Genomic DNA, 27913 nt, shown 5'->3' with positions numbered 1-27913 from the left:
AGGCTAATCCAGGCTGGCCCCTAAGCAGATCAGTTTCAGCCCCAAAGACTCCAGGGCTGGGCTCTAGAGCCTTCTGGGAGACCCAGATGCCAGATCTCTCCCCACCCCCACCCCCCTCCCAGAAGGAGAGAAGGCACCTCCCCCCCCCCAAACACACACAAAGAGGAGGGCAGGTGGGACTAAGTACTTTATGAGATTAATTGGCAGCAACTCTCATCCCTCTATCATCCTCATCAATGCGAGGATGTTTAGGACAGAAGTGCTGTCCTCAGCATGAAGGAGGGGATGGGGGGTGGCTAGAGTCCTCCAGGGAGTTCTCCCCTGTGGGGATCCAATGCTGTAGGGGTCCTGATCCCCAGGACCCCTACAGGAAGTAGATCAACTCCCCAGAGACTGAGTCGGCAAGGAAAAGCCACCTTAATTTGTTACCCATGAAGCCATGGTCCCATGCCCACACTGGGACCTGGGGACCATACCCCTTACCTCACCACTACCACTGTGGCCATCAGCCCTTTCACTTTTGGGTCATTCAGGCACTCAGGTGGTGTTGTGGCACCATGGAGGTGAGGCCCAGGGGGGCATCTGGACACCACTGCCCACTATACCCCTGCTCTCTGCCTTGGGGGTTCACTCCACAGGCAGCCTGGCCTGATTCTGGAAAACCTGTTTTTGTCACTCACTGAACAAATTATGGAAGCTTTTGTATAAAGAACTACAAAGAAACACCAGGCTGAAAGCATATAAACTCTGCATTTGGCACCCCAAGTATGAGGTCCCCGCAGCCATGAAAACACTCTCTGCATCCTGCTGTGCATAAGGGGTTTGGGAGGCTCTCTGTTCCACTGTGGGGGTGTGACTGTGTATCAGGAGGTGAGGGCAAGAACTTGAGTGGCAGAAGGAGCTACACGGAGGAGGGCGTGTGCTGGGAGGCTGAGGGAGAAGGATCTGGCCCCTTGCACCCCAACTCTGCCTGAGGGGCTCCTTGGGCTTCTCCAGGCTTCCGCAGCCAACTGTCATACTGGCAGTGTTTGCCCATCTCCTGGCCAGCTCAGGGGCCTCCAGAGGGCAGGGACCACATCTCCTGCCAGCAGCGTGGGGTGCCACGGGTGCTGAAGCAGGAGCTCCAAGCAGGCAGGTGGGCCAGTAGATGGAACTCATGGACAGATGGATGGATGGATGGACAGATGGATGAAGACCAATGGATAGAGGGAGAGGGATGAATGGACAGTGAGAGACGATGACAGGTGAACAAATAGGCATTACTGAATGGATGGATGCAGACAGAGACAGAAAGGATGGGAATGGCAGAGAGATAAACACACAGAGCCTAAAGAACGACAGGACATTACAGATGAAAGACAGATGGACAGGGCCAAGAGGAGCCAGGAAGAGACAAGATAGACATGGGGTGGGGGGCAGCATGAGGCAGCCCTCCTGGGCCGGATGCTGAGGTGCCACATCAGCAGGTGGGGGGCAGATAGGCTGTAAGTCCTCTTGGCCATGCTACACCCCTGCCCCACAGCCCACTGCAGTCTCCCCTCTGGTAAAATTCCAGAAAATCATCTCAGCCACCCCTAGTGTCTGTGCAGGACCGAAAGAACCCACATGCACATGGATTTGGCCCCATACCACGGGCACCCTCCATCTGGACACCTGGGATCTTCTCTCACTGTACAAGGCGAGGGGTAGGTGAGGAGGGGATGCCACAGGAGGCAGGAGGAGTCGTTCTAGGAATGGAGGAGCCTCCCTTGGGTTCGCTATAAGCTTTGCTGACAAATTCAGCCTGTAGCTTCCCAAGTAAAAGGCTCATAAAATGTCATCAATGTTCATAACGGTTCATAAAAATGATCAGTTGAGTGGGCAACTTCAAAATGAGGTGGAAATAAGTTTAAAGATGTTTTCATTGTAATTTGGCTCTAGGATCCAGGTATTTTCAGAAGCATAAATAATAATATACACAGCACAGAGCCAGGCTGGAAGTGGGGAGGACAAGCTCCCACCCTCCAGGGCTGCCATCTCAGCTTTGACAGAAGCAGCTGGGCCTATGCTCGGTGCCCACTGCCTCCTGGGCTGGGCCCTTCCTGTTCCCTCCCTTGAAACCACAGCCTGGGCTCCAGCCACAGACTGACCATCCTCTGCTCCCCTGGAATCCAGAACCTGGGTCTTTCCAGTGCACCACCCACCTCCTCATCAGGTCCCCCCTGCTCTCCATCGTGCTCCTGCAGCTAAACCACCATAGACCGAGTAAACCTCAAACCTCCTGGGCAGGGCCTCCAGAAAGACCCCACTGAAACACACTCTGTCACCCCTCTGCTCAGGAATTTTTGGTGGCTCCTCACTGCCTGGAGGACCCTGTCCTACAGGCTCAGCACCCAAAGTCCTTTAGCATTCGATGAGGCCAGATCTGCTGGCCCTCCCTCATCCCTCCCCCCACCGACATCCCCTTCCCTTGTTCTTCCACATCTTTGCAGACCTCCTCTGTCCCTATGAGACCATTTTTACCTCCTGGTAGGTAGATGGGTGGGTGGGTGAGTGGGTGGGAGGGAGAAGTCATGGCTCATCTTTGGGCAGTTTGACTCAAATGGCTAGTCCCATGTGGGAGGCAGAGTGCACTCTAGCTCTAGGGTTGGGCTGCTCAGAACCCACACCCATGCTGCTGTGAAGGCCTAAGCACAAACTGAAAGACTACAGAATAGGGCGGGGAGGAAGGGAGGGAGGCTGGGGAGACTGAGAAGCAGAGGGGCAACAAGGCTCCAGCCTGCCCATGCACAGCGTGCGGGGATAAGCCCAGCCCAGGCCCAGACCCTACCTGCAGGACGTCTCTCGGAAGGAGATGTTCACATCCCAGTGGGTGTGGACTCTGCAGGGAGAGAAGCAGAGGGTCAAAGTGGCCTCCAGGACCTAGTACCCAAACAACGGGGTGGGTGTATGGCATAGCCCTCATCTGCCCTGGAATGCTGGCCCCAAGGGAGCAGGGCCGGCTCACATTTGTCTCCAGTGCTATCTGGTACCAGCTCAACCAGCCAGTGGCTGCCACCAGGATAGAACCATGGGGCAGGAGTCAGCTCCTGGTCTCACCAGACAAAGGACTTGAGATAGACAGAATCAGGCTGCCATAACCGTCCTTCCAGTTGCAAGAAACCCAGAAGAGCTGCCCCATTGTGCTAAGGGTGGGAGCTGCAGCCTCTTCTGCCCATCAGCCAAGCTACTGAACCAAACCCCTTGGTGTTAGAACCGCTCAGCCAGGCTGGAACCATGTCAGGGAGCAAGCACCACGGCTGTTGCTGACACCAATGGTCCAGGGTCCACCCAGGTGTGTGGAGCTCTCTAGGCCCAAGCTGCTAGCAGTCTGCCTCCTGAAAATGACCACCACACGCTGTAGGTAGGAGGGATGCCAGAACGAGAGGCTCTGCGCTATCTCTGTCCCCTCACCCAGAAAGACCCTCAGGCTGACGGACGGCAGGTGGAAGCCTGCGGTGTGTCATCTCAGCAAGTGTGGGTATGAGGGCTAGGAAGTGGGGATGTTGGGGGTTTGGGAGGGTTATTTTAGCGTAGGAGAAACTGGAACATATTGAAAAACTAGGTGAGAAGAGAAAAAGGCCTAGAAACTCGGGGTGGGGGGTGGTAAGTAACATGTGCTAGATGGACAGACGGATGAAGGGATGAAGAGGAGAGTGGACAGAGGGAGGTGTCTCTGCCAGAAGAAAAGATGGAGGGAAAACAGAAAAAGCAGGCCCCAAGCCTGGGAGGGACAGTGGGGAGTCAGGACTGCTGCTGCATGCCAAGGAGAATGAGCACGAGTGTTTTAAGGGCTGCTCCCGGGGGGTCTGCTCAGCTCCTGTCTCTCTACTTGGCTGTGGTGGTGTCAGGCCCTCTCCTCCTGGGTCTCCCTGACTGCCCTCCTCCCAGAGCCCCTGGCCCAACATCCCTCCTTCACAACATGGAATCATGTCGGCCCCCTCCCTCCGAGTGGGGGCAGGGCAGGTTCTCCCTACAGTCTTGTGGCATGGAGGGGTTCAGACGCGACAAGCTAAACTTGGGCCTGTCTCCAGGACAGAGGGCCCTCACACTAGCCTGGCCTGGCCTTCAGCTGCCTGGAGACACCAGCCTTGAGGTGCCGGCCGGAGCCTGTGTGCCCTCCCCATCCAGGTCCCCAGTAAAAGTACCTTCTCTTCATGATACGGACATGTGGGGTGTCCTCCTGTTTCAAGCCTGGGCGCCGCCCACAGGCTGGACCACTCCCATCGCTGTCACCATCACTGGCTGAGAAGCTGGGGGTCAGCTCCTTCTTTAGGACCCTCGCAGTGGGGAGGGCAACTGTCCTCTTGTCTGCCAGTCGCCCCCGGTTCTGGGCAGGGAGGGAAGAGAGGAAGGTTAGGCTGAGCCAGGACCCTCAGGCTCCTGGGAGGCTTGCACCCCAGGCCCAACCCTCAGGCAAGGGCCCAGGTGAGAGAAACCCTCAGAGCAGCCTCTATGACCAAACGGGCACCATCACTGGCCCTGCTAACGGGCTTTCAGCCTGCAGGACAGGCCCAAGGCCCAAGGCTTACATAAGTTCCAATGGCTGGAGGTGAAGACAAGAGCAGAGACATGAGGCCTGGGACTGCCACCCTGGAGGGCGGTGGAGTGAAGGGCTATAGACCTTGTCCAGACTGCACACTCCAGCCTAGCTCCCACCCCACGCTGTCAGCAGACCCCAGCTTTCCCAGCTCCAGGGAGCCCCACGGGGCCATGTGTGCCCCCACAACACAGCACATCTGCTCTCTGCCCCTGATCCAACACGCAGTTACGGCTGTGTATATGTGTCTGCTGGACAACCCCACATAGCTCCTGGGCCAAGTCCTTTTTCTGTTCTGCTAGTGCCATCCAGGGGCCAGTTCAGGGTGGTCTAAAGCCTGACCCTGGGGCCTGGTCCTGCTGACCCCGTGGCAAACTGCAGGTCTGGGGTTCCCACGTCAACAGGTGAGGAGTCCTTACCAGCCTAGACCCTTTGTCCTATGGGCCCCAAGTGAGCCCACCCTCTAGACCAGAAACAGAGATTCAGTTTCTCCCACAATAGCTACTTCTCCCGTCCCTGCACCCATGTTGTGTGCTGTGTGCTGGGAGAGCAGAGCAGGAAGGTATGTCCTGTGCACAGACATGGAGGGCACTCCACACTGAGCTTGTCCATGTTCAGTACAGGAACACACCAGACGGTACACGCCCCTCACTCGAGTGACAGACAAGCTCACTCTACACCATGGCTCCCTCCAGTGTCCTTAGGTCCTGCTGCCCCAGTGGAAGAAGAAAAGGTGTTTAAGTATTTTCAGGTGGGCAGGACTCTTTTTCTTATTTAATAAGGGGGTGCTGTTTCAGGAAGGTGGCCAGGGACCTTTACATTATCTAATTCTCTCTTGTCTTTTCAGTCACCAGGGGCCCCTTGGACACCCTCTTTCCTCTTCCTAGGACCATGCCACCTGTGAGCTTGAGGAAGAAAGTGTGAAGGAGGGTCTCACCTCACCCTGGACCAGTGTAAGGACAGCTATGCAGTCCTGACCTCCAGAGTAAGGGTCCTTCTCTGAGCCCACTGCAGCTCTGGATTTGGGCAGTGACCACAACAGGGCCAGGGAGCCTTAGTCTTCTCCCCTTGTTGGGTCTGGGGGCCACAATTACCCCAATCCCCAGATCCCCACAGATGCTAGGAGCCACAGTCTCCTCCATACTTGCCCTTATGAATCCATTTGGAACACCCTCCATGAGATACACTGGACAGCACTGGGACCAGGTGGGGTAGGAGTCTGGGGGCAATGGAATCTGAGGGCAGGCCTGAAGGGCCTGCTCTGTTGCCCCTTCTGAGACCCTGGCCTTGGCCCTGTGGTCTAAAAGCAGTATCAGAGAGTGGGTGAGGCTGCAGGTATGACAGTCCCTCTGGTCTCTATGCCAGCCAGTGGGCTCCAGGGGGAGTGTCTTCAACAATCCCTGGCCTGTCTGACATGTGCCCTGCTGGGAAACCCCACTCAGTTCTGCCCTTCTCTAGCCTGTGGCCCAAGCACCAGGGCCTCTTCTCCTGTTAAACCATTATCTTAAGAAGGAAAGGAAATGCATTTCCCTCTGCTTTTCATCTGTAGGACCAGAAGGAGGAGAGGAAAATGAAAGCAGTAAGACTGCCACTTGAGATGAGGCCAGAGCAGCTATGCTGGCCTGGGGTGGCTCCTGGAGGTGCTCCTGTGGGAGGGGAGCTGAGGAAGATGGACCAGGATGGGCAGCCCTGATCCTGACCAAGGACAGGGAGCATACTTTCCTCCCATGCACACTCAAGACCTCAACCACTCACCCTTCTCAGCAGCACACAGATGTGAAAGCTGGGTGCCAAGCTCCTGCCCTTCATCAAGCCCTGGCTCCTCAGAGTGCAAGGCTGGGTACATGAAAGCCAGTTTGCATGGCTGCATGATCCCTGCACCCTATGCACATCCACACTGTGCCCTGGGTTATCTGACTGTGAAGTGTGTACATACCTTTGGGCTTGGCTGTGAGGGATGGAGGAAGACAATCTCTGTATGGCAAAAGTGAGGGCTGGAAAGACAAGGGGGTCTGTGGAGCTTATTCCTAAGGGAGTGTACAGGGATAGGCCTAGGAGGGACCAGGTTCAGGAGAGGCAGGCCCAGGTCTGAGGCATCCCTCATGCAGACAGGAAGGCAGTCCTAGACTGTGGCCTCATCCCTGTCTGACCTCCACCCTCCCCAATCCAAGCCATGTCCTTGGAAAATTGATACTGGGCTCAGGCCATCTGTAACCCACACTCCTGTGAGAGACCTCTAAAAGGTTGGGTTGAAATAGGCTGGGCCCCTCTGACCCAAACAGAAGCCCAGACTAGCCTTGAGGATGCCCAGAAGACTCTTCTCTAGTACTAGCTGCTTGAAAAGGTGGGTAAGTGGAGAAGGAACTCATCTTCTTGCCCCAGGCAGGTACCATGGGAGTGGGCAGGAGGTGGGCTGCCTGTGCACACATACTCCAGTGACGAGCCCATGGCAGACAGGCGGGTGGAGTAGGTACACAGGTGAGGCATGGCTGCATCCCCCTTCCCCTGTCCAACTTGTGTGTCTGATCTAGTGTCTGTCTTCATAGATGTGGCTCTGGCTTCCCAGCCTGCCCAGGTTACCCGCCTCCAGGGTCCACGAGAAAATCAAAAGATCCCTTCCTACTTCCTCCTTCCAGTCCAAAGTAAAGAAGCTGAAGGTGGCTGTCTTGGGTCCTGTCTCACCCCTTCCTGTGAGAGGGTGCTGCTGGTGGCGCCAGGAATAGCATCACAATCCCAACCAACACCAGGAGCCAGGGCCCTAATTGGCTTTCTCCTAGCAGCTCAAAATTGGTTCCTCTCAAGATGCAATTTCCTCCTCAGATCAATCCTCCAACTATTACTGCCTGGAGGACATATGATGTGGAAGACAGTGCTTCAGGGGCAGGCATGGCACCCCAATCTCTGCTGCTTCCCTAGGCCAACGAGGAGGTCAACATACGTCTACACCGGGTCGGGGGCCCCACATCAGTCTTCATCTCCAGTTCTTGACACCAAAGGCCCATACTGCTCAGATTCTGGCCCTGACTGAATTGTATCCTCAGACTCTCCTGGACTCCAGGGCCTTGCCCAGCAGCGTTCTAATTCTTGGCATCCCAGAGACACATGTTACGCACATCCAAGCTGTGACCACCCCAGAATGCACATCCAGGCCATCCAGTAGTGTCACATCCCAGAACAAGTCTTACCCTAGGACCAGCCCCTCTTCCAAGCTGAGCCGGCTGACACAAATGGCCCCTCCCCCCCAGACTTGTGACAGGGCAAGGTCCCCAGGCCACAGTTGGAAGACACTGTCCAGGGAGGAGACCTTCACAGCCTAGACTGTCCCCAAGACTTCAGGTGATGCAGTCTCGAGGCTCCCAGATAGGTAATAATCAGGCCCTGCATCCAAAGAGGAGAGGGCTCCCCAGGATTCCCACCCAGAGCAAAGTCTCCCCTATTTGCCCTTGGGGAACTCACTCCTGCTTACTGGCAGTGTTGAGATTAGGACTCTGGACCCTAGAAAACAGGCACAAGCTCCACAGGAGAGAAGGAAAACCCCCCCAAACCCCAACTTTTCTCCCACATCTCACCACCGGGGAGGATATTCGACAGCCCGGACAGTCGCAGATCGGAGGGTGCACCTGCAGAATCCCCTTGGACATAAGCGTCTTCAGACTTTTTCCTGTGAGGAGAACCGAGGCAGGACCGGTGAGAGGGCAGGGCTGGGGCACAGATGGAGCCGGCGCAGGCGGGCACGCTTTCGGGGCTCAGTAAGCGGCAAGGCCGGTTCCCCCTCCCGGCACGTGCACGAACATCCACCTCCGTTCAACTTCGGAACCCGCTACCTGGCCCTGCCGGCCACCCCACCCTGGAGGACGCCTCGGGGATCTGTAGAGCTCCGAAACTCAGGATGGGGGCAAGCGCCCTCCCCTGACCAGGGGCAGCCTCCTCCCCGCCCCTTGCGTCCTTCCTCCCGCGCTCTACCCTCTCCAAGCGGGTCCCGGGGAACCGGGAACAGGGCCCAGGACGGTCCAGCCTGCGTGCAGGTGAGCGGCGCTGCCGGGACCCGGGACTGTGCCTGAGCCCGCAGCGGGAAGGAGGCCGCCGCAGAGCAGCGAATCCCAAAGCGCAGCGCGACTGGGTCCCTAACTTTCTGACGACCCCCACCCACGCCCCCGGCGCCCACTGCGCTTCCCCCGCTTGCCTGCTCCGGCGCCCGCACTTCACGCCCTCGGAGCAGGACCCCTGAGTGCTCCAAGCAGGCGGCTCCCGGCCCCGCCGCAGCTCCAGCTCCGCGCGCGCCCCCGCCCCCGCGCGCGCCCCCGCGGCCCCCACCTGCCTGCGACACCCCTTGCACCTTTCCCTTCCCTCCACCAACTCGCACCCGCACCCTGGCCGCTCCTGTGCCGCTCTACTCCCGCTAGCACCCGGTGGCTCCCCCGCCCAGGAGGGAAGTGTGTCCTGCCCAGCTGGCCTCCCGCAGGCTCCCGAGTTCCCGTAAACTTCCCCTGAGCCACAAAGCCCAGGAATCCCGCAAAGACCTTCCGAGTGGGAGGAGGGCCCGGCTCGTGTGCAGCCGGGGGCCCAGAGCACGCGGCTCAAGCGGGGGTGACGGTGGAGGCCGAGGGCGCTCTGCGGGGTCCACCAGCGCGACGGTGCTGGGGGCGGGGGGGATGGGGGGTGTCCCTGCGGCAGCCCCAGAGTCGCAGCGCCCTCTCTAGGCGGAGATGGAGTCTCCCAGGTGGCAGAAGAGGGGGTCCGGACCCAGGGGTCCTCGGGGAGCCGAGGGGAGGGACGGTAGCGGCCTGCGCCCCCACCGCGGCCGCACCTTTGTGGCGGATGCTTCGCTTCCAGTCCTTGGCCGTCTCTCGGCCGCTGACGAACTGGAACTCGTTGGGTGTGAGCCACTCCCCGCGGTGGCGGATGGACGGACCCTTGCTGCCTTGGCAGAGTTTGCGCACGTAGAGCAGCGCGCGGTTGGCGCCGCACTCCACCTCGATGCACGGCTCGCCGTTGTCCAGCAGCGGCTGGAAATCCGGTGCCGCGGCCGCGGTCGCCGAGAAGCGCTCGAGGGCCAGAGGGTCCCGGGGCAGGTGGAGGTGCGGGGCAGCCTCGTGCAGGCTCAGGTAGGCGCGCGGGGAGCGGAGTGGTGGAGCCAGCAGCGCCTCGTAGCCGGCGGTCGCGGCGGGCAGCGAGGCGGCCGGGGGCAGGGCGGCCGCAGCTGGCAGTGGTGTCAGGTAGCCCGGGAGCGGCGGCAGTGGTAGTGCGGCCAGGGTCGGATGGAAGGTGGCCAGAGCCAGGGCCAGGTCCTCGCGGCCTGGGAGCTCCTTCTTGACCGCCGGCATGGCGGGCCAGTGGCCCTGTAGCCCGGCTCTCCGCCGCCGGTGCAACTTGTTCGGGCCTGGGCTGGAGTTGGGTCTCGAGGGTTGGGGGCCCAGGAGTCACCTGGCCGCGCGCCCGCCCTACCCGCTACTGCGCCCCGGCACCTGCTGCCGCGCCGCCCGCCGGGCCACCTCCGACCGCTTCCCGGCCGGCTGGCGGGGCCTCGGCTGCCCGAGACATGGTGCTGCGGGAGCTGCTATCGATCCCCTAGCGACCTGCCGAGCGCCGCAGCTCCGGGGCCCCAGGGCTCCGCTGGGCGCCGGGCCACCTGCGCCCGCGCCCCCTGGGCGGCCCCGCGCCCCGCTCGCTGGTCCGCCGGCCAGGCCCAGCCGGGCAGTGGAGTCGAGAAGTCTCCGGCCCTGCGCCGCGCCCCGCCCCGCCCGGGGGTCCCAGGCCCCCGCCCCGCCTCGCCGCCCCGCCGCCCCGGCCGCGCACCCGCGTACACTGGCGCGCGCCCGCCGGGCAGGGACTTGGGAGACTCCCGCCGCCGCCGCCTCCGCCGCCGCCGCCGCCACAACTTGGCCCATTTAAACGGCCCCGGCGCGGCGGGCGGGCGGGCGCGGGCTCCGGCAGGGGGTGCGTGACGGCCGACTGGGCTCACACGGCTGGCGGCGGGGGCGGCGGGACGGGGCTGCACCGCTACCCTACTCCGGGGTGGGCGAGGGTAGGAGAAAGGGAGACCCGGGCGTGGGGGGGGGGGGCGTATGCTAGCGAGAAGCGGCGCGCGCGGACGCACCATTGTTGAGGGAGTCGCGGGGCGAGCGCGGGACACGTGGGGAGGGGCGGGCCCGGCGGGGCAGGGGGCTCCCTGCGGAGGAGAGGTCTGTGATTAGGGGCGGCCCGCGAGCCGGCGGCTGGGGTAGGAGCGCTTTCGCAGCGGCGGGGTGCGGTGGGCACAGCGGCGGGCGTGGGTGGTCTCCTCTGCGTCTGCAGGGTGTGAGGTTGTGGGTTTGTGGTGTGTGGCCTTGGCAAATGTGTTGGGGAGGTTTCATGTTCTGTGAATAACGACAACAATTCTGTCAATTATTGCCGCCCTAGCCGCCCTACTCTGCCCTGTACCTGCTTTAGTTCACTTGATCATCTCAATATGAGTTTTCCTTATTCTCATTTTATAGATGAGGAAGGTGAGACACAGAGAGGTCAAGTAACTCCCCTGATGTCATACAGCTATTTTAAATCCTGGGCCCTCTGGCCCCGGGACAAACAATACCTGAGCCGTGGTGTGTGGGGCAGGAAGGTGGGCTAGACCCAATCTGGGTAAGGAATGGAGGATGTGGGGAGGAAAAGGGGCTAATGAATGTGAAATTGCATACTTCCGTTCCTTACTATGAGCCAGTCTGGGGAGGAGGAACCCTCTGAGTCCATGTCAACTTTGGTGCCCTGAGGAAACAGGTCAGCCTTGGCCCAGGCCTGGAACGAGGGTGGCTTGTTCCTTGGTGATCAACCAACCCCCATCTCCCTGCAGGCCAGCATGTCAGCCTTGCTGTAGGAGCATTAGGAAGAGAAACCTACTAATAACTGATGAGACAGGTGTGTCTTTCTCTGATGTGTTATTCTCCACAAGTTAAAAAGTAGCCTCAGATCCCATCTCAGCACCTAAACCCCTACCCCTGCCCCTCTGAGATGCACTTGGCAGGGCATTCGTGTGGGCATCTCTCTGACAGGCTCTGGGGGGCTGAGCTGGATCACAGGCATGCTTGCATGCCCACAAGAGATGGACTGGCACTGAGGGAACACAGCATCATTATCCACCTCCTACCAGACACCAGCACCAGCTGGACATGAGGCTGACCATTGGCTGCTGCTCTGCTTTCCCTTGCTGATGCACATTGCCAAAATCATCCACAGCTGAGGAACCAGCCAGCCCCAAGACTGACTTAGGGGAGCAAGGCCTAGGCTCAGATCAGGAACGTGTCTGGGAATCTGTGCACCCAAACCTCTGCATCCCTCTTCTGCTCTACTCCTTGTACATCTGCCTGTTGGGATTTAACAGACCAGGTATGAATGTGGGTGTGAATGTGAATGATCCTATTTAGTTTGCCACCCTCAGCCTGATTGCCCGAGGTGCAGCCTGGATGCTTGCACATGCCTGACCCTAGGTACACACTCATGTTTTGTGGCCCATGTCTTGCTCTCAGGTGTGATGCCTCTATGTTAATGGATGCAGGAGGCTGTTCCTGCCCAAGAGCCAAGGCCCACAGAGGAGCCATCATGCTAATAATCTGTGGTTGTGGCACAGTGTGGAGAGGTATTGGTTGGGCTCAGCTGGAGGCCAACTGTGTGGCTACAGCTCTGACACTGCTTTCAAAAGATGGTCCCCACCATTCAGTTCTTCTCATACTTGCCTGCACCTGTTCACAGACCCTTAGGCCTCCTAACCCCTGACCTTTAAAGGAGGTTTGGGGAGGGAAGTTTATCTTTAGATCTGAGAAGGTACCATGTAGCCTGGGGGAGGGGGCCTCCCTTCCCTTCTGCAGGAACACCTCTCACTCACCCCTGACCTCTTTCATCCTGCACAGGTCCACAGTGGTGAAGGAGGGGCATAGAAGGCCCCAGCATGGGCTTTTGGAAGTGGGATTCAGCTGGCAAGGTATGGAGGCTAAACTAAGCCAGCCTAACCTCCATGCTACTCTCTCTGGCTCCTCTCTCTGCAGGACCAAGGTGCCTTCCTGAAAAGACCATGCTTGGGTTCAAAGTTCCCTGCAGGATCCCCTTCTCCTCCAAGGGCCACTCCTTGACTCTCAGAAGGCCCCCTTCCAGTGACTTTCCAGGGCTTTGGCTGATTTGTTCACCCCTACCTGATTTCCCCTCTTCATGGGGAACACACGTCTCTGCCCACGGGGTCAGAGCCACTTTCCCGCAGGGATTGGGCATCCTTACTCCTGGACATTATAGCCTTCCACAGGGATCTGCTCACTTCCTCCCTCCTGTCCACCTGTGTCCCGGTTTGGCATCTGGGGGCCCCTGCGCTCCTCTGCATTTCTGACTGAAGCCGGAGGTCAGAGGGACAGAATTTTGGCTCTAGAGTCACCCCAGGCCTGGCATTCTGGTCTGGTGGCACCCTGGGGAACACAGGCGGGATCCGCGGCAAAGCCCCTCCTCCGGCCCTCAGAGGCCCCGCCCCCGCCCTCCCCCGAGGCCCCGGCGGCGCCGTCGCTGCTCGCGGTCCCCCCGCTGGGGGCCCTCCGCCGCTGGGCCGAGGCCGGAGCCGCCGCAGCCGCCGCCGCCGCCGCCAGGGAGGGGGAGGGGGTCATAAATAACCCGCGGGGCGGCGCGGCCCGGGCGGTGCAGACGCTGACCCGAGACGTCCCCGGGGAGCGCGGGGGCGGCCCGCAGACCCTGCTGCCCCCAACCCAGGCTCGGCCAGCCTTGACCGCCTCCTCTGGAGCTATCCGACCCCATCCACAGCTGGCGCTCCTGCCAGAAGCCTCCCTCCCATTCTGGAGTGCCTGCCTGCCCCCGTCTCCAGACTGTGCCCCTTAGAGCCCCTTTTCATCCATTCCTTCACCAATCAATCATTTATTGAGCACCAGATGTAGAACCCCAGGAAGAGAGATCCAGAGGTGAGATTGGAAGGACAGAAATGGAGAGGAGGGCAGTCTGTCTCTGAGATCACAGGTGCATAGTTGGGGCTGCCTTCTCAGCCTTGGTCTTCCTGAACTCATCCAGGGTGACTGTCAGGGTGGGGGAGCAGGCCCAGACATGCCAGACCCAGATCACACAGGTGTGGGCACAGCCGACACAGCTGTGAGGAAGCACACCCATGTGTACATATCCATGTGTTCAAACAAGCACCCAAAGCCACTAACAGAGGCGTACATTCTCTAAAGCACACACTGTCCATACACTTCCGTACTCACACACAGCGGCTCCTCAAGCTGCACACACAGGAGAAAAAAAAAAAAAAAAAAAAAAGCTGCACACACAGGACAGGGGCATGCACAGATGCTGACATCTGGACCACAAACATGCACAGACCATATTTGTATTGACTTACATCATAAGCCAAGATTAAAGACACCACCAAGACCTGTGGGAAAACATCCAGAGACACGCAGGCCTGCAGCATGAGCCCTGGATGGGTAGAGCTGTCATAGCTAAGAAAGCATGGCTGGGCAAGGGTCTGGTTTAGGAAGGGTTAACTTGGGAGGTCAGAGGTGAGCGAGGGATCAGCTGGGCCTCCCTCAGACTCCCTACTAGAGTGGTCAGAGCTTCCAGGAATGTGTGTCTGTTCTCAGCTGCAGGTCAGACACAGAGGGGCTGCCCTGCTAGGACATGTTTTACCTTTGGCTCGCCATGAGCTGGATGCAGGCCATGCCATCTCTGTCTCAGGAGTAGAGATGCTTCTGGGCCAGTCTGTTCACTGACTGTAATTTTTGCTATTAAAAGGAGCAAAGAGATAGGACCTATGGTCAATGGGTGTGCAGACTTGGGGCACCCACAGGGCACACACTGTCAGAGCATTGGCAACACCTGGTGTGTGACACATAAGCTGGCACACACACACCTCACACACACACACACACAATGACCTCAGGCAAAAGCACAGTGACACAAGTGAACTCAATACACCACAGGGTGCACTGGGTACACTCTGATGCCGTACAGAGGAAGTTGTTGGTCTGGCAACATGGATGGGAGTCTGGCCACCACTGGCTCTGCATGCCTGACCCCTCTGGAGGAGAAATGAACACACCCACTCGCTGGCATCACTGGGGAGAGACAGCAGCACTTACTTCAGGGCAGCCCTGCTGGGTGCTGTGGACCCTCCTGGGCCTGGGTTATGCTGTGCTAGGCTGACACAGGTGGTAAGCAGGGCAGACTCTGCGGTAGCCTGAGATTTGGGTCCTCCTGGCCAACCACTGGATGACCCAGTCTTCTTTGCCCTTCTTCAGACCTTAGTTTCTCCATCTGAAAATGAGATCAGGGCTCAAAATCTGTGGGTTCCCTTTTGGGGGAACAGGGGAGAGCAGTCAGGGTGAGATGTGGCTACAGGTGCCCTGGTTGGCACGGTGAGGTAGGCCTGGCGTGCTCTAGATGCTTTCTCCATAAATGGAACCAGGATGCAGGAGCTAGGGGTTTCACCCCATGGTAGGGCCAAGCAAAGGGCAGGAATAGAGTCTTCCAGGGCCCCCAGGGACAAGAAAGTCTTCCCAGTGAATAGGCATGAGGACGGGTTTCACCCCTTTCTCTCCCTGCGGACATTGTTGGCCTGCTGCCTGGACATGGCTTGGGATGGAAATGGGGTTGGGAGGACCCCTGGATGCAGCTGTTGCCCTGCTGGGAGGATGTGGGTGCCAAAGTGGTCCACGTGGTCCTCATCCCTCATGGCACAAGCCTCTGCAGCACCAGTCACCCTCTTTTTCAGATGTCAAGTCAGGGAGATGACCAGAGTGGAGTAGCAGAGCTAAGGTGCAGCATGCAGACTCAGCTCCAGTCCCCTTACACCCCTATGTCCCAGGAATGTGCCAGCAGGGACTGAGTGTGAAGGATGAAGAAATCCTTACCTAGGATTGTAGGGATACCTATGTGCTCATGTGTGTCCATGCTGTATGCTTATTTGTGCAGTGACCACAGTCCTGCTGTGCATGTCAGCTCACACTGAGCATAGACCCCACATAAAGGCCTCAGGGACCCATGCTCCTCATTGTAGGGGTGTAGGCCCTGGAGGGTCAATCCCAACTGGACTGGTCACATGTCTTGGCCCGGGAAGACCTGTGAGTGTTTAGAGCCTATCACAGTCCTGATAGTGTCATCTCAGACTCATAGGCAGCAAACTCCCCGGGGGAGTGGGTGCTGGGGGAGGAATGGGCTTGGATATGGGAGGGGCCTTGGAGTTGAGCATGATGAGCATGACTGGAAGGAGTGGGCTCAGTGGGCTCTATGCCAGGACTGCTAGGTGGAAGTTGAAGGAGAAGAGGAGACATTCGGGTGGGGGCATCAGCACAGCAAGCCTAGAGGCAGAGGAAAGCTGGAGATGAGGGGTCAGTTGGTGGAAGGCTAGGAGGGTGGCTGGCTACAAGCTGCTCTCCCCAGGCCCACCTCTGAGAGACTCCCAGGCTACACAGGGACTCCAGACTGGCCCTGGAAGTGACAATTTATATGTTGGACTTCCCGCCAAATGTGAGCTCCCTTTGAGCAGCAGGACTGTTTTTGAGCATGTCAGCATTTGAGGGCTGCTTATAGGGATCCATCCTGGTGTGGCCCACTCAGCCCAGCTTGTTCTCCTTGGCCTGCTCACCTCTTCTCCCAGCACCTGCCCACTGGGCTTCTGCCTAGGCAGGACTCTGAATACCCTCCTACCCCCAGAAGCTTCCTAAGACTCTGGACTCCATCTCATGACCCTGAGATCATGACCCGAACCGAAACCAAGAGTCGGACTGAGCCCCCACCCAGGCACCTTGTGAGGGTTCCTTTATTACTGCAGCCAACTGAGTCCTCCATGGGGTCGTCTCATCTGCACTGGTGTCTGTGGTCTCACTTGCACATGGTGCCATGAGAGCAGGAACTCTGTGATGTCCAACCTGTTGAAGTTATGCACAGTGCCCCAGGTGCAGTGTCGGAAGTGGGAAGGTGGAAGAGCACAGCTTGGTATGGGCTGAGACCCCAAACAGAGCCCATCTGCAGAGGCCAGACCTGCGCCTACCTCAGGCGGGGGAAGGGCAACAACCTGGCAGTTTCCAGGGCTCTGTCCAAGGGCACAACCTGGCACTTTCTCTAGGACATTTAACCAAGTCCCAGGTTGGCCCTCTGGGGCTTCCTACCTGCAGACTGGCCAGGCTATGTGGAGGCCCATGGGAAGTGGAGCAGGAGAGGCAGCTGGCAAGGCTGGGGCTGGTCTGAGGGGGTTTTACCTTTGCATGGAGCACTGTGGCCATTTCCAAATGTGGAGTCCTCATGCCCTGCTCAGGACAGAGGAGCCTGAATGTTCCTTGCACATGTAGATGTTAACAGACGTTGGCATGCTATAGACCCCCTCCACAAGAACATACGACCATTCTTCTAGACTGGGTCGCCTTGCCAAAATCTGAGTCTGCCACATGCTGGCAGTGGAGTAACTGTGTATCTGAGGTCCAGCAGGTGTGCGTGGGCTCCTGAGCTCCTGGGACCTCAGACACATGGCAGGATGATTCATGACTGAAGAGGGACAGAGCCAGGACTCGGGCTGGGTCATTCCATCTTCCAGCCAGGAACATGGCCCTCAGCAAACTTGTCAGCTTTTGCTTGATACCTTGTTTTGGCCTCAACATATTGGAGGCCACCCCTCATACATAGGCGGAGTTGAAGGGTAGATGGATGGGGGAAGGATTGATGGGTGAATGAGTGGATGATGGGTGAAAGTGGGTGGGTTCTACATTATGCATTCTTCTCTTTCATAAGTACTTCTGTGGTTTCTGTTACAGACTATGACCCTGCATCTCCAGCTTCAATCCAGACACTCAAGAGTCTGTAGCCTGGTGCATCCACCCCACAGCCCCTTGAGTCCCTTTCCCACCACCATGCTGACATCCCCATCTCGCTCAGTCACTCAGAGCAGGCATTATATTTCCTGTTGGCCAAGCAGCAAATGCCATCTGTGCTCTCTTCCGGATCCCTATTCTCCAAACACCTAATTTAGCCCCTCTCACCTTGGAAATTTCTGTGACACTCCCAGACTCTGTCCCCATTCACCTAGGGCCTGATGGGCACATCTAGCCAACTGGTTCTCCAGGGTCTTCTTTGGGAACAGTCCAGAACCCTTGGCCTGCAGGCCTCACCTCTGCCCCAGGGTTCAGCTTCCTATTTCCCTGTGTTTCTTCAGTGTTTGAGCACCACTGAGCTGTCACCTCTGCTCAGGAGCACCACTCCTCATATCACAATTCCATGGTCCCAATTAACAGTTGTGTAGCAACTGTTGCATTTGGGAGTCCTTTCCTCCATTAAAAAAAATTTTTTTAAAGATTTTATTTATTTATTCATGAGAGACACACATACACACAGAGAGGCAGAGACATAGACATAGGGAGAAGCAAGCTCCTCGTAGGGAGCCCAGTATGAGACTTGATCCCCCGCAGATGCTCAACCACTGAGCCACCCAGGCATCCCATGAAAAATTTTAAATTATATTTTATAACTCTTGATAAAAAGACAAATATATTCCATGATAGATTCATTATTCAATATTCATTATTATTTTTTCCCTTCTGGTTTTAAGGGAAATTAAAAGTAAAATGTTTTTGTGGTCTCTAAATGTACTAGGGTCCAGGTTCTATGCTCCCTGCGCATGGTGGTCATGTTGGCCCTGGTACCACCTACTTATCTTCAAGACTCACAGCAGCACCCCCTCCTCCAAGAAGCCTCCCTGGATTATCTTCCTTTCCTGTCAGGGTCCTCTGTACCCCCAGAACACCAGCACATATCTTGGACCCATAGATTTCCTACAGTGAGTGGTGCTGAGGCCCTGGGCAGACAAGGGTGCCCAAAGGTGTCAGGCGGAGCCTGGGAATGCTGATTTGGGTGATTTCACTGAGAAGTGATGCTGGCAAGCTGGTACAGAAGCTGGAACTGTCAGGGGCAGAGGGAGGTGGTGTTGACTGAGATTCTGAAGACAGACCTGACCCCTGGGGGGGGGGGGGTGCAGGTGAGGCCAGCAGACATCACTCCCAATTCTGAGTGAGTGGCAAGAGCCTAGGCCCAGAGCGGCCCACAGCTGCCAAGACCTCCCCATGTCTGCCTGTGGGGTCCCTGGATGGGTTGTGTCTGTACCTGCAAGTAGAGCTAGATGTGGTCACCACATCTCTGGAGCTGGGGACTTGACTTCCCTCTTCTGGGTCCCCACTTCCAGCCATTTGGCCCCCAGGGTTCCAGGCAGATCCAGGTGCCCGTGATCCCTGAACCCTACTCTGCCTCTGGCCAGGCTCTCAAAGGTCCACCAGGGAGGGAAGGGCACAGACATACACATGCTTAGGTGCACATTGAGCCTCTGTTGTGACCCTCGAGTGTCCAGCCTGAGGACTGAGGAGTGGGCCCTCGGTCTGGTGCTGGGGGGATGGGGGTCTAGGGCATTTACAGCCCAGGTCCAGGGGATGCCTAGGTTCCTGGTGCCTGCCCGTGATGACAGGAAGCAGTTGGATCTCTGGGTACCATCAGGCTGCTCTGAACAGCACAGGAGGATTCCAGAACAGAGGACTCACCCCTCCTCCCCCCAATCTCAGTGCCTGCAGCATCGAGGCCAAGACTAATAAAACACCCACCTCACAGGAGACAGCTTTATCTTGTTGATCGGAAGTCTGCCAGCCCAATTTATGATGGAACATAAGCTCTCCAAATCTGAATTTATGCGCTGTAGTATAACGAGAGGTCAATGGGATTAAAAGTGGGCTTGTGAGAGGACCACAGGCGGCTCAGTCCTCAGCGCTGCCACAAGAACCTCGTGGCCCTGTACCCAAGGGAAGACAGCCCAGCCCAGGAGCAGGACAGGAAAAGGGAGGGCAGGGGAGAGATCAGCCTGAGAAGAGGAAAGGAGGTGGGAGGCAGGCAGGAGAAGCAGACAGAGAGGGCCACGGGCTGGGGCTGCTGCTGGCTTGGCCGTTCAGTGTGATGGGGCAGGCACTGGGGGAGAAGGATGAAGAAAGGGAGGGAGCAGAGGTTTTCCCGCAGGGACCAGGGAGCTTTCTCTCTCCACCAAGCCCTGGGCTAGCCTCTGGCCCTGAAAATAGGTAGGAGATGGCCCTGAGGCAGGTTGAAGGACAGAGTTCTGACCCTGGCCCAGGGGCCCGTTGCCTAATGAGGTTGAAGTGTGCACACATGAACTCCTCCAGTTCGGGCCTACCTCCCTGACCCCCTCCTCGACACCCTCTGTCTTCAGCACCCCTTGAAGCACTGGATGAGGGTGAGGGAGGGGTGTGCTCGGTCCAGGTGGGGGCCTGAGCACCCGTCTAGTGTGAGACTGGCTTTCTAGGCTCAGGCTAGACCCTGACTTCAGAATTTATACAAATAAACGAAATGAAAAGTGCTGGCAGCCCTGATCTGATTACAGAGTCATTCATTCTTTGGTCGTTAATAATTTGTGCAATAAAGGATTGCGGCCGCTCAGTGTGAGGAGGAGGCTGTGGCCCAGCCTTCCCTTGGCGCCGGGGCCTCGGGAGCTGGAAACATAAATTATTAGTTTCTTATCGCTCAGCCTGCCATCGCTCATGCTGCCAGGGGCCTGGCAGGAGCCAGCGGCAGTCCCACCGCCTGCCTTGGCCTGATTCTCAGCTGCTGTTTGTTGTGGAGACTCTGGGTGAAGACCCTCATTGTCATCCCCTCCGCCGCCCCCAGAATCTCACTGGCAGGACGTGGATCCTCAGTGCAAGCTTATGGGCTGCAGCTAGCACTGAGGCCAGTTCTGGAGTGAGGGGGAGCTTGGGGGTTTTTGCTCTTGTGCTGCTCGGAGCCTCAGATCCTCCCTTTGTGTAAGTGAAGCCAAACCACTGGAGGTTGGTAAAGCTACCGCATACTCCTGGCCCATGGCACTTGCGCAGAAAGGGCAGTGGTCATTATGAGCAGTACAACAGAGGCCCACAAACTGCCCCCCTCCCTGACCTAGCCCATCCCCAGTCAGGAGAAAGGAGAGGTCTGTGTCTGGGTTTGTGTCAACTCCTCGGAGTGAGTCTGTGCCTTCCTGGGTGGGACTCAGAGCAAGCACCAGGACCTGAGTGTGCACACCTGCAGGCGTGGCATTCACTTCCTGGCTCATTTTGTTTTCCTGTGTCCAGCACTGGGCTCTTGGTCTGGTGCGCAGGCATAGGGCAAACAGTCTAGACAAGGGTGCTGTTGGAGGCAGGTGGTGCCCAAGCTGCAGCAGGGAAGGGCTTGCTGGGGTGGCTGGGTGAGCATGTTGTGCCCCTGGGCTGTGCATCTGTACCCCCAGGTGGACCTGCTGAGGTGTGCAGAGGTGGGGGTTGAATGCAAAGGCTGCAGAAGAGTGTTCCAGCCCAAGTGGTGATTAAGGCAATTATGGTAATTACGGAAATGAACACCCTCAGGCAGGGTTCCCAGCCTGTCCGCTGTGGTTCCCTGTCTCCACCCACAAACTGGGGAGGCCAAGGCAAGTTTGGGAAATTGGGGTGGTGGGCTCCAGACTCCAGATAGCCTCGATGGAGGATGTGGAAGGAGTCAGGGTTTGGGCACTGACATCTGCCTCCTGGCAGCTAATGGGATTGGACCTGAACCCTCCTGTCTTGGCTTACTTCCTAGGGGACTGGGGTTATACCCTAAGCCTACCTCAAACTCATCAGATTGGTACAGATCTGGTGTTTGGTGGTGTGCTGCCCAGAGTGTCTGAGGCTACATGCCCAGTTCTTGGCTGCCAAGACCTTTAACCTCTCCGAGTCTCAATTTGTATAATGGGAATGAGAATTAAACAAGACAATTAATATGTATCGAGCACCTGCTGTTTGCCAGGCATCCCAAGCCTGCATAGGGTGGGATAGAAATGGCTCATCCCAGCAGCTGTGCATGCTGGGAAACCGCCTGCAGGTCTGGGTCCAAGCCCAAGTCCCCCTGGCAGAGATCCTACTCTCCGCATCTATGCAGTCCGCCTCCTTCCCAGAACTGACCTCATCTTAGCAGCCCCAGAAGGTCCCCACTTAACTTAACTTGTTCAGCCTGTCCTCTGGCTTCTTGAGCACCCAGAGACAGTTGTAGTGGGCCCTTTCGTGCCCTGTGCTCTTCCCTTGCCATCCCCATAATTTCTGGGTCAGCATCAAGTGACTGGTTTTCCTTCTCATGGGTCACCTTTTCCTGTTTCCTTGCATGCCTGGTGATTTTAAATTGGATGACTAGGATTGTGTACTTTGATGGGTGCTGAATATTTTCAAAAATATTCTTATACTTTACTCTGGACATCAGGAAGTCATTTGGACAAAGTTTGGTCCCCTCAGGTCTTGCTTTTAAGCTTTGCTGGGAGGACCAGAGCAGTGTTTGGCCTGGGGCTAATTTTGTCCATTTTACAGTAGCAAGACCTAAATGTACTCCACCTGGACCAGGGGGTCCATCTCTTAGCTGGGAGGGCTTCATCACCAGTGCCCTAGGATGCTGCCACTGGGGGAGGAAATTCAATCTTGAAAATTCCCTGGGAATGGAAAGAAACTTTAGAGATGCTAGGTTTGTTTTATTGCCTGGAAGTGTATTCTGTAGACAGAAGGAACAGCAGCTTTGATAATAAACACACACATGTGCCACACAAGGGCATGCATTTGCTAATATGTGTACACACAAGACGCAGGCAGGAGTAGACATCGTCTGAAACAGAGTTGTGTTCAGATCTTGGCCTGTCATTGCGTAGGGACTCCAAGGACAGGGTGTTTCTGACATGGGGAGCTTGGAGGGAAGGACTCTTAGGGCTGGCCCTCTGGCCAAAGAAGCAAGCCTTGGGATATGGTACCTGGAGGAGGCGGATATCTGACCTGCAGGCAAACCAGGATCTAGGCTCCTAGCACTGTGGATAGATGGGCAAACAGTATCAGGAATGGCATATTCCAGAGCAGGGTGGAGGGACAGAATGAAAGGGAGTGAGGGCACCATCCACCAGTCTTGCTCTTAAACTGGGCTCTATTTCTTCTATTTGGGGGACAGGTTGGACCCAAAGGCTCCAATGAGCCAGGCATTCTTTAAGTGGCAGGTAAACCTCTTTCTCAGAGAGAGAACCTGGTTTCAATTCAAAATGTCCCCCTTCAGCATAGCCAGCATCAAGTGAGAACATCTGGGAATCCCACGTCAGAGGCTTACATGGCAGGAGGATGCTGTCCCCAGCTACCCCAGGGGAGCTTAGAGGTCCGTGTCACTCTTGGGAGGTGACCTCTGTCCCCATGAGGTACTATCTTCAAAGGTAGTGACTGATTTTCAAAGCTCAGTGCCCAAATAGCACGGACACCACAGGCCCTCTGCCCTAGCATTCTCCTTTCAAGCCCTGAGCTGTCTGATGAGCCCCCCTTCTTATCCCACACTTGCTCCCCTTTAGCATCTTAGGCCTTCCCTGAGCCGGGCCTTGTGGGCAGACCTCCTAGGGTCCCACTCTTTCCCCACTGGCCTCTCTCATACTGTCCAGAATGTTCGACCTGTCATTTCTCGACTCATTAACTCCATGGCTCCACTGCCTGCAAGGTGAACACACATTTATTATTTCTCTCTGATTTGTTCAGTCAGCACTAAGCCTGCCTCTGTGTCAGGCACAGCGTCATGCCCACTATGGACAAAAGTGACTGGTTCACATGGCCCTCTCTTCTGGGCGTGGGAATCAGAAAAGGAAGCTCTAACCCTCCACCTGAAACGGGCTGGACCACCCGCATTCCAGAACAGCACTTTGGCACCAGTCCCCTCTGTCCAATTTTACTCATCCTTCCATGCCAATTTCAAATGCTGCTTCCCCTTTGAAGCTTCCTGGATCTCTCTGGTCCGAATGAGTCCATTGTCCCTTGAACTTTTGAGCATACTTCCCTGCTTTTCCAGAACTCTGACTCTGGCTCTGGCTTGCACAGGAATCCGATATTTCTGCTTGATCTGTGAGCCTAAAGAGGGGTCTCTTCTCTACTCTGGGGGGGCCAGCCAGCCCTCTGAAGACCTTGGAAATAAGTGTCGCAATGACTCAGCATTTCACAAGCATAATCTCAAGTGCCCTTAGAGCAACCTGTGTGGTAGGTGCTCTTTCCACTTCCTTTTACCCATGACAGCTGGCAGGTGGTGGAGTAACATTGAGGTCTGGTCCTCTGGATTTCTGTACTCTAGCAAAGGAGCCCACAGCTGCTCTGGCCCAAGGACTGCCCTCGAGCTCATCATTTTGATTATTAATTAACCCTTTAGTTATCGGCTAAGGAGTTCTCATGGATTCCAAGGCTGCAAGCAAAAGAAAGCAAGGGATCCAGAGAAATCCAGAGGAGCCATTGGATATCATTCTGCTACCTGGTGGAAGGGACTGGAGGGATCAGAAAACTGCGGTGAGAGGCAGCCCCGGTGGCTCAGCGGTTTAGCGCTGCCTTTAGCCTGGGGTGTGATCCTGGAGACCCTGCATGGAGCCTGCTTCTCCCTCTGCTTGTGTCTCTGCCTCTCTCTCTGTGTGTGTGTCTGTCTCTCATGAATAAATAAATAGAATTAAATCTTTTTTTTTTAAGATTTTATTTATTTATTTATTCATGAGAGACAGACACACAGAGAGAGAGAGAGGCAGAGACACAGGCAGAGGGAGAAGCAGGCCCCATGCAGGGAGCCTGACGTGGGACTCGATCCTGGGTCTCCAGGATCAGGCCCTGGGCTGAAGGCGGCGCTAAACCGCTGAGCCACCCGGGCTGCCCTAGAATTAAATCTTAAAAAAAATAAAATAAAATAAAGTCTGTTTAAAAAAAAACTGTGGTGAGCCACGAAATGGGGTGCTCGGGGCAGACGAGGAGGAGGGGGGAAGAAGGCTGGTACTGAGAGCCTGACCTCTAGATACCTTAGTGTCCAGAGGCTCCAGTTAATATGGGCAAGGGCTCATCTGACTTCTGAAGCTGCTAGAAGCTGCTTTGTCATGCTTACCTGCAGCTGCATGGTCACTGGCCATCCTGGCCTTTCGCTCAGGATCGGCCTGCTTCCTTCTTTCAGCACCACACAAAGCTCATAGACACCCAGCCCCTCCTCCTGTCTGCCCCAGCACCCCATTCTTGTGCTCCACAGTTTTCTGATTTCTCCAGCCCCTTCCTCTGGGGGATAGAGCCTCTCCTCTCTGTGACCTTGCCTGGACTCTGAATCCCCGCTGCTTCAAGGCTCAGCCCCCAGCCTCTACGCCGATTATTGTCACTCTGCAAGGCCAACAGGCTGGCTCAGCATGCCCAAACACAGAAACACACACACAGATCTTTTTACCAAGAGTACACATTAGGACACACAGACCTACTAACTTGGCCCTCACCAGTCTGTGTGCTAACACAGAGACAATTCATCAGGGTTTCCCTCACCCAGGCCCAGAAACCCTGAATGAAGCACCCCCACCCCACTCTGTGTGGTCGCCTCTAGACCAATTTCATTTATCACTGGCTGAGGATGAGTAATTTTATCGTGAAACACAGTTCAGGGTGATAGATGAGGGAGTGGGACAGGTGATCGCCTCACTGCCTCCCTCCCCTTGGAGAGGGAGGCTGGAAGGAGATTCTTGCCCTTTTATAAAGGGAGAGCAGCCTTGGAGGGGGATGAAGATGGAGGAGCCTCTGAGATAGGGTGGCTGGCAGTGCTGGGGTGGGAGGGTTGTTGAGGAGGCAGAGGACCAAGGTCCAGGCCCCGCCATGAAGAAGAGGAGACAGGGCCCAAGTAAGGAAGTGGACAGGTCTTCCCCCCAAATCTTGCTCAGGGCTGAGGCCCACAGGGTCCTACTCGGGGGGAGGGTAGGTATGTGGCTCCAGTGTCCAGACAGAGAAAGTAGAGAAAACTTTTCTCTGAAAACCTCCATAATCGTTTCCTCTTCTTACTCTGAACCTTGTCTTCTATTTGCAGTGAGATTCTCTGAATTGATGCCTTTCTCACCAGTGTCCATCCCAGCAGCTGAGCACACCTACACTGTTCAAAATAACAACCAAGACTATCAGCACTTGTCATATGCGTTTAGAGCGTATAGATTTGGATTTTCTGGAGCTTCTTCTGGCTCCAATTCGGATTCTAGTTTGAATGGCTGCCAGTGGTGGTCGGCTGGGGAGTGCTGAGCTGCCCAACCACCACCAAGGTTTCCGGCCATAGTGGGTGGCTGAGGGCTCCACAGGAGGGTGCTGGCAGGCTCAGATTGCCCAGGGAACAAGTCCCCCCCCCCCCCCCATTTGTACGGTATGAGAAGTTCCTGGGGTCTGGGAGGGGGAATGAAAGCATCCAGATCCAGCTTTTTCCTAGGTGTGAACAGCCGGAGGATCAGCTCTTACCCCCAGCTTCATGGGACCTGGCCGATTGCCCGTGGCTAGGCATGGGGACAGACAGACTCAGCCCCGCAGGAGCCCGCGGGGAGGGGCATGATCGTGGGCTGGCCGGTGGGAGCCCTTCCTAGGGGCCGGCCTCGGAGGGCGCGGACAACCTCGCTGTCACCGGGCTGACGAGCACCGAGAGAGACAGTCCCCGCCCCCCCCCCCCCCGGGGCGGGAGACTTGGGGGAGGGGGGGGGCTGGCGCAGGAGCAGAGCTGTCCCCAGGCAGCCGGGCAGCGCGTCCCCGGAGGCCGCCGGCGGCGCAGCGGAGGCGCCAGGCGCGTCCGGGAAGTCTGGGCGGCCGTCCGCCCGCAGCTGCCCCCGGGTCCTGCGGCCGAGCCAATCGCGACGGCTCGCCGGCGGCGGCAGCTCCCCTGCCCACCCCCAGCCGGCGCGCCGAGAGCTTAACCCTTCCCTTCCCGTCCCCCTCCGGGTCGGGCTGCGGGCCGGGGCACTGCGCGCCGGAACCCCGGGTGATGCAGCCTGGGTGGGGGTGGGAGCCCGGGGTGGCCCCGGGGCCTGGGCGCACTGCCCAGAGATCCCGGTGGGCGCCTCGGCACGGCACGCGGCAGGTACAGGAGCCGCCCAGCGGCGTCGGGGCGGTCGCGGGTCAGCGCGGTCTCGGTCTCGGTCTCGGTCTCGGTCCCGAGGAGGCCACCTCCCGTCCTTCGGTCCCATACTCCGCCCTGCCCCCACCCCCCAGTTCTCTGCAGCCCTATCTGCTCTTCTGTCTTTCCTCCCCACGTCACAGGGATAGCAGGAACGACACACCAAGGACGACTATTCTTACTAGTGTTACTAGCGGGGTAGGCACTGTGCTGTTCATTCAGATCAGAAAGCCAACGATCGCCCTCGCCGTGTTGCCCAGGTGGCGGATGAGGAGACGGAGGTCCAGAGAGGCTAAGGACGGCGGCCAAAGTCACCGTGGAGGAAACTGGACAGGATCCTGTCTCCTGCTTCGGGACTAGTGTCCCCTCTATCCCTCCTCCTGCACCTTCCATCCTATTGCTGTTGTGTGGATCTACCACAATTTGTTCATGTATTCACCAGTTGATGGATATTTGGGTTGTTTCCACTTTTTGGCCATTACAAATAGTGAACATACGTGTATAGGTATTTGGATACTAGTTTTCGATTCTTTGGGAGTATAGGCCTAAGAGTGAATTGCTGGATCATACGGCAATTCTGTGTTTTACTTTTTGAGGAACCATCAAATTGTTTTCCTCAATGGCTGCATCATTTTACACTCTCACCAGTACTCTTTTTTTTTTTTTTAATTTTATCTATTCCTGTGGATGTAGAGTGGTGCCTTGTTTATTTATGTGTTTGTTTTCTCAGCCGAATGGCAGTTTCAGGTGGCAGCGATTTACCAGTAGAGTGGGGGAGAGGGTCAGGCTGCCTGGTGATGGGGGGAGAACTGTACACATTGCCTCTGATGGTTCTAACAACCCTTCTGGGAGGCACTATTATCTCTGTGACAAAATTGTCTCTCAGAGACTGGGTCCCCTGCTCAGGGACATTCAGCTTATCGGAAGATTCTTGCTGAATTCCAAAGTCCGGTTCTCCTCTATTCCCTGCTGTCCTTGTAAGTGTTAGGTATTAGGCTGGTCTCCAGGTGAGCCCAAATGGCCAAGTCTGCAAGCTCTGGCAACAAAATCCCACATGTGTTTACCCAGAAGTGGGGGATATGGTTAGATGTCAGAACCAAATTTCTATCGCAGATACTTTCCGGAATGTGAGCCCCTTTTTGTCAATTTCGGGTCCAGAATAAGACTAGAATTTTGGGAACCTGGCCCAAAATTGCTATGATGCACTCCCACCCCCAGCTTCCTTTTTGCTCACCTTCATTTCTAAACGTTTATTTGGAACTCTTCAGCAGGGTGCAGGATGTTCAGAGAAGGTTGGAGCGGCATTTCAAGGAGGAGCAGCGCCCTCTCGTGGCCGTGCTGTGTTCCTTCGCGGAGGACCCACAGCAGTTCCACCCTGGGAAATCAAGACAACGGATGGGATGGAGAGACCCCGTGCCCTCTCAGGGACAGCAGGCAAGCGCCCAT

General features: G+C 56.8%; 1 protein-coding gene and 1 long non-coding RNA gene across 9 annotated transcripts in view; one reads left to right on the top strand and one right to left on the bottom strand.

The window, feature by feature from the left end:
• Window positions 1-27913, bottom strand: part of SAMD11 (sterile alpha motif domain containing 11) — a 56199-nt gene that overhangs the window by 13602 nt on the left and 14684 nt on the right. The window contains exons 3-8 of one of the 7 annotated variants that reach the window (XM_038537526.1): window positions 27702-27842; window positions 14656-14830; window positions 14204-14298; window positions 8128-8219; window positions 4167-4348; window positions 2810-2860 (exon numbers count right to left, since the gene is read on the bottom strand). In XM_038537526.1, the coding sequence (XP_038393454.1) occupies window positions 2810-2860; window positions 4167-4348; window positions 8128-8219; window positions 14204-14240 (362 nt within the window). In that variant the 5' untranslated portion in view covers window positions 14241-14298; window positions 14656-14830; window positions 27702-27842. Of the gene's footprint in view, window positions 1-2809; window positions 2861-4166; window positions 4349-8127; window positions 8220-9365; window positions 10039-10354; window positions 10432-14203; window positions 14299-14655; window positions 14831-16319; window positions 16447-27701; window positions 27843-27913 lie in introns of those variants that run through there. The other 6 variants (XM_038537527.1, XM_038537528.1, XM_038537529.1 and 3 more) reach the window with 6 other exon arrangements.
• Window positions 951-17858, top strand: LOC111095960. 2 transcript variants are annotated; one of them, XR_005359776.1, is made up of 4 exons: window positions 951-1135; window positions 5406-5543; window positions 12439-12509; window positions 17323-17858. It is a non-coding gene; the product is annotated as an uncharacterized LOC111095960 (long non-coding RNA). The 2 variants fall into 2 exon arrangements; XR_005359777.1 differs by lacking the exon at window positions 951-1135 and adding an exon at window positions 5216-5309.

This window comes from Canis lupus, chromosome 5 (genome assembly GCF_011100685.1).
Source record: "Canis lupus familiaris isolate Mischka breed German Shepherd chromosome 5, alternate assembly UU_Cfam_GSD_1.0, whole genome shotgun sequence".
NCBI classification, from domain to species: Eukaryota; Metazoa; Chordata; class Mammalia; order Carnivora; family Canidae; genus Canis; species Canis lupus.
Note: the sequence above shows the minus strand (reverse complement) of the source record. Positions and strands in the feature narration are given on the sequence as shown.